The sequence below is a fragment of the Crocuta crocuta genome, unplaced genomic scaffold, assembly GCF_008692635.1.
Source record: "Crocuta crocuta isolate KB4526 unplaced genomic scaffold, BGI_CrCroc_1.0 scaffold480, whole genome shotgun sequence".
Classification (NCBI taxonomy): Eukaryota; Metazoa; Chordata; class Mammalia; order Carnivora; family Hyaenidae; genus Crocuta; species Crocuta crocuta.
The window spans coordinates 38,252-48,830 of record NW_027532418.1 but is presented as its reverse complement, the minus strand read 5'-3'; the positions used below and the strand labels follow the sequence as shown (position 1 = coordinate 48,830).

Sequence of the window (10,579 nt, the reverse complement as noted above, 5' to 3'; positions counted from 1 at the left end):
CCCTGGTTTAATGGGGATTCTTTCTGAGGTGACAAAAGCTTCCAGTATGTTGAGTTTTTATTACTATTTTTGTTATGCATGCAGGATGTACCACAAACTCATTGGACAATTACTATCTTCAGGAAATATTCTAAAATAAGAAGGGTAAGTGTCAATAATTATTTGAAACAAATCTTTTGTCAATGACCTACCTCTGAATAATTCAACTGAGATTATGACACTAGAGTCCTAAACAGAACCATAGGAATGTCTAAAGGACAAAATGACAATCCATTGGAATATAAAAATTACAACATAGAAAATATAGCCAATAATATTGTANGTGAAGATGTATATTAACTGAATTGCTAGGGACGGACTTATTTTAATTATTTTTGTTACTTGGTGAGTAAATTCGGCAAATTTCTCTTTCCAGTGATATCTTCTTTCCCAAGCCCACATATTACTTTTCAGTTCTATTACATTAATGAGCCCTGGTTTAATGGGGATTCTTTCTGAGGTGACAAAAGCTTCCAGTATGTTTTTATTACTATTTTTGTTATGCATGTAGGATGTACCACAAACTCATTGGACAATTACTATCTTCAGGAAATATTCTAAAATAAGAAGGGTAAGTGTCAATAATTATTTGAAACAAATCTTTTGTCAATGACCTACCTCTGAATAATTCAACTGAGATTATGACACTAGAGTCCTAAACAGAACCATAGGAATGTCTAAAGGACAAAATGACAATCCATTGGAATATAAAAATTACAACATAGAAAATATAGCCAATAATATTGTAATAACATGTTGGTAACAGATGGGAACTACACTTATCATGGTAAGCATTGCAGTATGTAGAAAATTATCAAATCACTATGTTGTACACCTGAAACTAATATAACACTGTATGTCAATTATACTTCAATAATAATAATACAATGGAATACTACATGGCAATGAGAAAGAATGAAATCTGGCCATGTGTAGCAACATGGATGGACCTTGAGGGTGTTATGCTGAGCGAAATAAGTCAGGCAGAGGACAGATACCATATGTTTGCACGTATAGGAGGATTAGGAGGAACTTAATGGAGGAGCATGGGAGAGAATAAGAGGGGGGAAATAGTGGGGGAGAGGGAGGGAGGCAAACCATGAGAGACTCTTGAATGCAGAGAACAAACTGAGGACTGATGGAGGTGGGGAAGAGGGAAAGGTGGGTGATGGGGATGGAGGATGGCCCTTGTGGGGATGAGCACTGGGTGTTATATGGAAACCACCTTGACAATAAACTATTAAAAAATTAAAAAATTAAAAAAAATAAAAATGGTAATAATAATAAATCTTTCAAAAAGGAATTTGGGGATGTGATTTCTCAAAAGCCCTGTGTGAATGAGTGAGTTCTTTCTTTAAAAACATTAATAAAGTGCTTTTAGAAAACCAACAGAGCCAAAGATTTTGCTGACCTGACCTTCTACAACCATTTATACAATTTCAGGGCAAAGAGAATCTATAAATAGTAGTCCTTCCAATCTAGATGCCATCTCAATGGTCAAACAAAAGAGTCGGCCATCTATATGGTCTGACCTTTACACAAATAAGTCCAGGATTCCCTGACTCAGAGTCTTGGATTTCTACCTTGAAAAATCTTTATTTATTAAATATTTATTAAATTATTCCTTATAAAATGCAAAAATATTTCCAGGAGTAGAAAACAAATAAAAATTTAGCAAAAAAAATGTATTAAAAGCTTATTGTTAATCTCTTGATTGTAAGTTCCATAAGTGCAAGATCTGTCATACCACAACTGTTTCTTCAGCACTTTAAAGACCACTTAATACAATGAAGAAGCTTAATAAATATTTTTGAATGAATTACTTTGCTTAATATAAAAGGTCAAGATAAAGGTACTGAGGAAACAAGAGAATTGAGGTTTGATTTAATAACAGCTACTTGGGATGGAAGTAGCCACATAGAGGAGTAAGCTCATTGTTTCAGATTTGCCCAGATATGAAAGGCCTAGATGGGGCTTAGCGAGTTGTAAAAAGATACCAAAGTTCTGTTTAAAAGAAAGAAAAAAGAACATGTGGAAAAGGGCTAGGGGCAGGGAGCAAAAAAAAGAATATGGAAATCCTCACAAAAATATAAACCCTATTTTTCCATTTTTTCTTACAGCCAACTTGACCGTGAGTACAAGTATAGGCACAATGAACTTGGACACAGTGATTCAAACTAGCTGCTTCCCCCCAAGTCAACTGCCATTACAGGCATACCTGGTTCATATATGCACACAGAAGTACATCAAATATTTAGCAAGAGTAATTTAGAAAATTAGAGACCAAGCGATAGGACTCTTTATCACACTATATAGTGCATTCAGTTGCATAAAAAGCAAAGGAAGAATTTTTATACTAAATTTTATACTGGTATGAATACTTAAGTATCAGAAAATAAATAAATAAATCCTGGAATAATTGAGGTTTTCTTAGGTTACTTGAAACACCATGAGCAACCTGGAGGAACTGAAAATGAAAATAAATATTAGTTTGTGTCCTGTAATGCCACTACACTTAGATTCTTAAAGCATAGTGACTTAGTTTTTTATTAAATCAGTTATAAATCATAAAGAATCAAGTGTGCACAAACTGTTGAAAGATACTCACATGCACAGAAAAGTGGTATCAATACTGCAGATAAATTTATAAAAAAGTAAACTAATATAGGTATTTTATCAGATCTACAAGACTGCATTCTGAGTATCTACTCTTACATTCCTAGTATCTAGTCTAGCATATTTAGAAAGGGAAAAATTTGTCTCAAATTCATGTTTTCCTTCTTTTCTACTACTGTGACTTCTATTACATGTTCAGGGAGTGAGTCATGGAAGTCACAGTTTTGTTGTTTAAGCAAAAGTCTGTTTACTAGTTTATGAAATTTAAAAAAAGAAATTTAGTGTTTTCAGAGAGAACCAGCATACTCCATCAAGGGTGCTATAACCGAGTCATCTCCATGTCTTCCAGGCCAATGAATGTGTCCAGCACAGAAGCCACCAGCTCCGTTAGCCACTTTATCCTCATGGGCTTTCCCTCAAGCCCACAAATGCAGCTCCTCTACTTCGGGCTCTTCTCAGCAGTCTACACCCTGACCCTCATGGGGAACGCAGCCATTGTCTGTGCAGTGAGGTGGGACTGGCGTCTTCACACTCCCATGTACATCTTCTTGGGGAATTTCTCTCTCCTGGAAATATGTTATGTCACCACAACCGTCCCTAACATGTTGGCCAATCTCCTGTCCACAAGCAAGTCCATTTCCTTTGTGAACTGTTTTGCACAGTTCTACTTCTTCTTCTCTTTGGGATGTGATGAGGGCCTCTTCCTTTGCATCATGGCCTTTGACAGGTATCTTGCCATCTGTCGTCCTCTGCATTACCCACACATCATGACGAAACAGCTATACACTGGCCTTGCCATCTTCGGTTGGTCGTGCGGGTTCATTGTCTTCCTAACCCCAGTTGTTCTCATTTCACACTTACCCTACTGTGGCCCAAATACCATCAACCATTTCGTGTGTGATCCCATCCCATTGATGATGCTGTCTTGTTCTGAAGATACCACCACACAATTCATTTATTCTACCTTCAATGCTATCTTTATGATTGGAACCTTTCTCTTTGTTCTTTGTTCCTATGCTCTGGTGATTGTGGCTGTGCTAAGGATGCCCTCAGCAACAGGCAAACGCAAGGCTTTCTCCACTTGTGCTTCTCATCTAGCAGTGGTGATCCTGTTTTTTGGCTCTGTTATGGTGATGTATATTAGTCCTGGATCAGGTCGCCCAGTGAAAATGCAGAAAATTGTGACCTTGTTTTATTCTGTGATAACACCCCTCTGTAATCCTCTAATTTATAGCCTCAGGAACAAGAAGATGAAGACTGCTCTGAGGAAAATCTTTGGCACTGAATGTGATATTCATAAATTGTCAATCAGAATCAAATTCCATCACTAAAGTGTAACTTCCCTTAACAAAACATGAATGATCTATTTGCCTGAAAATTCATTAAGTTGTATTAAAAAAAACTACTATAATGAAAACTCATTTTCATCTTAAACACCACTCACCACAAAATGCAGTGNTTTGAAATTAGTATCAAGTAAGTGAAATTTTAGTATCTAGGCCCACTGGTCCCTCTATATGTAATTCAATTTCTAAAAAGAAGATAGAGGTCTATTTTGCATTACTGAGTTGAAACAACTGATACACATGTAATAGAGATCACACATTGTTTTGGGCATTAACACTGTAAGACAATAATTCTCCACTGAGACATACTGATTGATAAAGAAGATGCAAATTTGAAGGAAGTCTACCCTGTCAAAATGTAGTATGTGTCTTTAAGGAAATAGACTAATAGCCTTGGCTGGATATTAATGATTTTTCAGAGGGCACAAGACAAGGATTAGGAATTTACAGTGTATTAGCTACCTAGAATACAGTAATGATGAGAGCTAAACATAAAGCCTAGGACATTTTTAGCCAAGTCAAAACTCAGCTTAGGGTAAATCCAGTTAAACAACAGTTTCTGGTGCCATGTGTGGTATAATTTTAGCACTGTGTGACTTATTTTAATGCCATAAGCATCCTTAAATCTATTTCCATAAACTTCACACTTGTCAGAATAGCTAAAATCAGAAACACAAGAAACCAGCATTAGCAAGGGCATGGAGAAAAAGGAACCCTCATGCGTGTTGGTGGGAATGCAAATTGGCTCAGTCACCATAGAAAACAGTATGGAGTTTCCTCAAAAAATTAAAAATAGAATTACCATATGATCAGTAATTCCACTACTGGATATTTACCCACAGAAAATAAAAATTCTAATTTTCGAAGATAATATGCACTCCAGGTCCATTGCAGCATTATTTATAATAGCCAACTAGTGACAGAAATCCAAAGTCTATCAAGAGATGAATGGATAAATAACATATGGAAGATAAAGAAAATAGATATGTCTAAGTATACACAGACATACAATGGACTATTGCTCAGTCATAAAAAAGAATGAAATCTTGCCATTTGCAATAATATGGATTGATCTAGAGAATATAATGCTAAGTAAAATAAGTCACAGAAAGACAAATAGCATATAATTTTACTCATAGGTAGAATTTAAGAACCAAACAAATGAACAAAGAGACAAACAAACAAACAAAGCAGATCCTCAAATAACAGAATACTAACTACTGGTTGACAAAGAGGAAGTAGATGGAGGGATGGATGAATTAGGTGAACAGTATTAAGAGTTTTTTGAATCACTATATTGTACACCTGAAACAAATATAACACTATATGTTAATTATGCTAGAATTTCTTTCTCACTAATATTTTATTAGTGACCTTTCTTAGTGAGTTATGGTATATTACACCATATTATAATAAACCAATATTATATTGATCTATCAATATTTTCCTATGTTTGGCCTTTTGATGTATGTAAATATCTCTATGGTCAATTATAAGGTGAATACAACTTTACTTTTTCTTTTGTTCTGTCTCTTTACTCAATTGCTTAATTATGTTTTTATTTTAATTCATATGTAGTTACCATACAGTGTTAAATAGTTTCACGTGTGCAATACAGTGATTCAACATCTATACATTACTCAGTGCTCATCAAAATACTGGAATATAAAAAAATAAATAAAATTTAAAAATGTTTTACTTCCATAAAATATTTAATTAACATCGTTGCTTTATTTGTTCTGTTGCCACCTTTTTTTTTTAATTTGACTCTCCAAAACATGATTAAGAGAAATCATAATAGGGGACCCTGGGTAGCAGTCAGTTAAGCATGTCATTCTTGGTTTATGCTTAGGTAGAAAGCTCATGGTTTATGAGTTCAAATCCCACACTGGGCTCTGTGCTGGCAGGGCAGAGCCTGGTTGGGATTCTCTATGCTCATCCCCCACTCACACTGTCTCTCTCAAATAAACAAACTTTTTAAAAAACCATACACTAGGAGGCAAGATGGTGGAGAAGTAGAGAGCTCCATGCATTTCTCTTGCACCCATCTCTCAAACAGAAAAGGCCTGAAGTCATAGGACACAGCCACAGGAGTTTGGGAAGAGAGAGACAGAGTATAATGGGAAGGCAACCTCATAGTGTGTGAGAGCCAACCAGGAAAGATAAAAGCGGGCTGGGACCAGAGACATGGAGGGTGGGGAGGGAGTCCCGCTCAGGGGCAGCCACTGTCAGTCAAGGGGAAAACAAAAAGCAGCTGAAATTGCTCATAGAACTGTCCCTGAAGAAGATAAAAACCTTGGCTTGGAAGGAGAGTGTTTTTCGTTCTAGCTGGGGTGCTGACTTCCAACTAGGCGTCCTCAGTCCCAGAAAGCGCCAGGAAAAGCAGCTCTGCTGCGCTCCTGGCACCATCACCATCGGCGCAGACGTTTTGGGCCTGAGGCTGCCTTCCCCAGGCTTGACACCCGACAGCGCGGAGGTGGCAGTCGGAGGCTGAGTTCCCCAGGCTTAACCCCTGGCAGTGTGGAGGTGGTGGACCCCAGGCTGCTCTGCCACCGCTTGACCCCAGCGGATCTGAGGCTGCACCACTTCCCCTGCACTGCCCCCCGCCCCCTGGGCCCCCAGGAGCAGTGAAGCAGCGACCTGCTGGACTGTGGTTCAATCGATATCAATAAAGCACGCTAACTGGGACCTGGAAACGAGATGGGGCATGAGGCATAGAACACAACCCACCTTGGCTATGCCTGCAGCACAGGGAGATCAGACCCAGTGAGTGATTTGCAACACTTGATTCAAGAAGGGACTGGGGTGACACCATTTTTCTCCCCACAACCACCAAGGCGGGGCCTCAGAGAGCATCAGGCGGGAAGCAGTGGAGGCTAAGACCTGTCTACAGCAAACCACGCCCATCTCCACTAAAGAGCTGCTTTTTTTCTTTTTTTTTTTTACCGGAGCAGGGGGAACATCAACATGGATGCACTGCCCAGATTAATTCTAGATAAATTCTTTCTATTCAGATATATTCTCCCTTTTCTCATTCATAACCCTCCACTCTGCTGGACTGGGAACTCAGGTCACTGGTTTGCGTAAACAGTCACATTTAATCCATTCTCTAGATGTACATTCTACACCTCCACCGCTACCTTTTATCTCTCTCTATGGGGTAATCAGACTATATAGTTTCTCTGAGTAACATCTTCATTTCTTTCTTCTTGCCTCTAAACATATTTTACGATTTCTCCATCTGAATCAAGCCTCTTAGTCTCTCTGCCTGGTCATTTCATTTCCAATTTTGCTTCCTCGCCGCCCTGTCATTTCTCGCTCTGTATATGCTCTTTGGGATTTTTCTTTTTTCTTTTCTTTTCTTCTTTTTTTTTTTTAATTTTTATTATTTGTCTTTCCTCATAGCTCTTTTTTCTTTTTTGTTTTGTTTTGTTTTGTTTTTGTCCCTTCCTCTTTTTCTTTTTCCTTTTCCCTTTCAGTTTGCATGTTTGTTGGATTTGCCTGTGCGTTTCTGTACCTTTGTCCCTGTGTGGTTGTCTGTTTTCTTTTCCAGGACTACCTCAAGAAACAAGCCAAAGTACACATGGTGGAGAGTCCCAAATACCACTATGAGTAGGGAAATAAAATAACCAAAGTCTCAAGAAGAGAAACCAAGACACACCATTCAAAGAACACTTCCTAAATGGACAGGACCTGGACAGCCAAAGAGCCCCCTTTAATACAGCAGCACCCNTTCTTTTTTCTTTTCTTTTCTTTTTTTTTTTTTAATTTTTATTATTTGTCTTTCCTCATAGCTCTTTTTTCTTTTTTGTTTTGTTTTGTTTTCTTTTTGTCCCTTCCTCTTTTTCTTTTTCCTTTTCCCTTTCAGTTTGCATGTTTGTTGGATTTGCCTGTGCGTTTCTGTACCTTTGTCCCTGTGTGGTTGTCTGTTTTCTTTTCCAGGACTACCTCAAGAAACAAGCCAAAGTACACATGGTGGAGAGTCCCAAATACCACTATGAGTAGGGAAATAAAATAACCAAAGTCTCAAGAAGAGAAACCAAGACACACCATTCAAAGAACACTTCCTAAATGGACAGGACCTGGACAGCCAAAGAGCCCCCTTTAATACAGCAGCACCCCAGGGGCAGAGTACATAACAAGCTTTTAAAATTAACAAGAGATAGAAAGCTAGCCAAAATGATGAAATGAAAGAACTCTCCTCTAAAGAAATTCCAGGAAAAAATGACAGCTAAAGAACTGCTCAAAACAGATATAAGCAACATGAGTGAACAAAAATTTAGAACAATAATCATAAAATTAATCACTGGGCTTGAAAAAGGCATGGAAGACATCAGGGAAACTATTGCTACAAAGACTATGGAGCTTAAAAGTAGTTCTGATGAACTAAAAAAATGCTATAAATGAGATGCATAATAAAATGGAGGCATCCAATGCACGGATTGAAGAGGCAGAAAGGAGAATAAGAGATTTACAAGATGCAATTATAGAAAAAGAGGGAGTTGAGAAAAAGAGAGATAAACTGAGCCAGGAACACGAAAGGAGAATTCAAGAGCTCAGCGATAGAATCAAACGGAACAATATCCATATCATAGAAATTCGAGAAGAGGAAGCAAGAGGGAAAGGTGCTGAAGGAGTCCTTGAACAAACTATAGCAGAGAACTTCCCCAATCTGCGGAAGGAAATAGATATTGAAATCCAACAGGCACAGAGAACTCCCCTCAATGTAACTTAAATTGCTCTTCTGCACAACATATCATAGTGAAACTGGCAAAATATAAGGACAAAGAGAGCATTTTGAAAGCAGCTAGGAAGAAAAGGGCCTTAACAGAGAAAGGGAGACTTGTCAGAGTGGTGACAGACCTATCTACTGAAACTTGGCAGGCCAGAAAGGAATGGCAGGAAATCTTTAATATGATGAATAGAAAAAATATGCAGCCAAGAATCCTCTATACAGCAAGGATAGAAGGAGAGATAAAAGTCTTTCCAAATAAACAAAAACTGAAAGAATGCATCACCACTAAGCCAGCCCTACAAGAAATCCTGAGGGGAACACTACGAGGAAAATGTTGCAAGTAAAGCAAGATACCAGAGACACCACCACAAGCATGAATCCCATAAAGGACATGATGACTCTAAACCCATATTTTTCAGTATTAACACAATGTAAATGGGCTAAATGACCCCAATCAAAAGACATAGAGTAGCAGAACGGATTAAAAAAACCAAAACCCATCTATTTGCTGTCTATAGGAGACTCATTTTAGACCTGAGGACACCTTCAGATTGAAAGTAAGGGGATAGAGAAATATCTATCATGCTACTGGAAGTCAAAAGGAAGCTGGAGTAGCTATACTTATATCAGACAAACTGGACTTTAAAGTAAAGACAGTAACAAGGGATGAAAAGGGGCATTAAACAATAATTAAAGGGTCTATTAATCAGGAAGAGTTAACAATGATAAATGTCTACACACCGAATATGGAAGCACCTAAATATATAAAACAATCACAAAAAGAAACAATCTTAGGGATGAGAATGTGTTAATAGCAGGGGACTTTAATACTCCACTTACAACAATGGATAGATCAACTAGACAGAAAATCACTAAAGAAACAAGGGACGTGAATGACACATTGGACCAGATGGATTTGACAGATATATTTAGAACTCTACATCCTGAGGCCATGAAATTCACTTTCTTCTCAAGTGTGTATGGCATATTCTCCAATATAGGTCACATACTGGGACATAAAGCAGCCTTCAATAAATAGAAAAGAAATGAGACCATACAATGCACACATTCAGATCACAATGTTATGAAACTTGAAATCACCGTAAGAAAAAGTCCGGAAAATCTCGAAAACCATGGAGATTAAAGAACACCCTACTAAAGAATGATTGAACCAATCAGGCAATTAGAGAAGAAATTTAAAAATATATGGAAACAAATGAAAATGAAAATACAACTATCCAAACTCTATGGGATGTAGCAAAGGCAGTCCTAAAAGGAAAGTACATTGCACTCCAGGCCTACTTCAAGCAATTAGAAAAAGTTCAAGTACAAACTCTAACAGTTCACCTAAAGGAACTAGAGTGAGAACAACAAGAGCACCCCAAACCCAGTAGGAGAAGGGAAATAATAGAAATCAGCGCAGAAATAAACAACATAGAAAGCATCAAAACAGTTGAACAGACCAACGAAACAAAGAGTTGGGTTTTTTGAAAAAATAAACAAAATTGACAAACCTCTAGCCAGGCTTCTCAAAAAGAAAAGAGAGAGCACTCAAATAGACAAAACCGTGAATGAAAATGGACTGATTACAACTAACCCCTCAAAAATACAAGCAATTATCAGGGAATACTATGAAAAATTATGTGCTGAGAGAGGGCAAGATGGTGGGGAAGTAAGGAGCTCCGTACATCTCACTTGCCCCCATATCTCACACGGAGAAGGCCTGAAGCCATAGGAACCCTTAGAGAATCCAGGACTATGGGAGGAACAGGAGACAGAGTCCGCTGTAAAAACCCTATAGCGGCTACCTCAAGAAACAAGCCAAAGTACACATGGTGGAGAG

General features: G+C 37.9%; 1 protein-coding gene across 1 annotated transcript; it reads left to right on the top strand.

Moving 5' to 3' along the window:
* The first annotated feature begins 3,008 nt into the window (after positions 1 to 3,008).
* On the top strand, positions 3,009 to 3,986 carry LOC144243866 (olfactory receptor 11G2-like). Its single transcript, XM_077779004.1, has one exon. It carries the CDS (start codon positions 3,009 to 3,011, stop codon positions 3,984 to 3,986), a length of 978 nt encoding a protein of 325 aa, XP_077635130.1.
* The last annotated feature ends 6,593 nt before the right edge of the window (positions 3,987 to 10,579 follow it).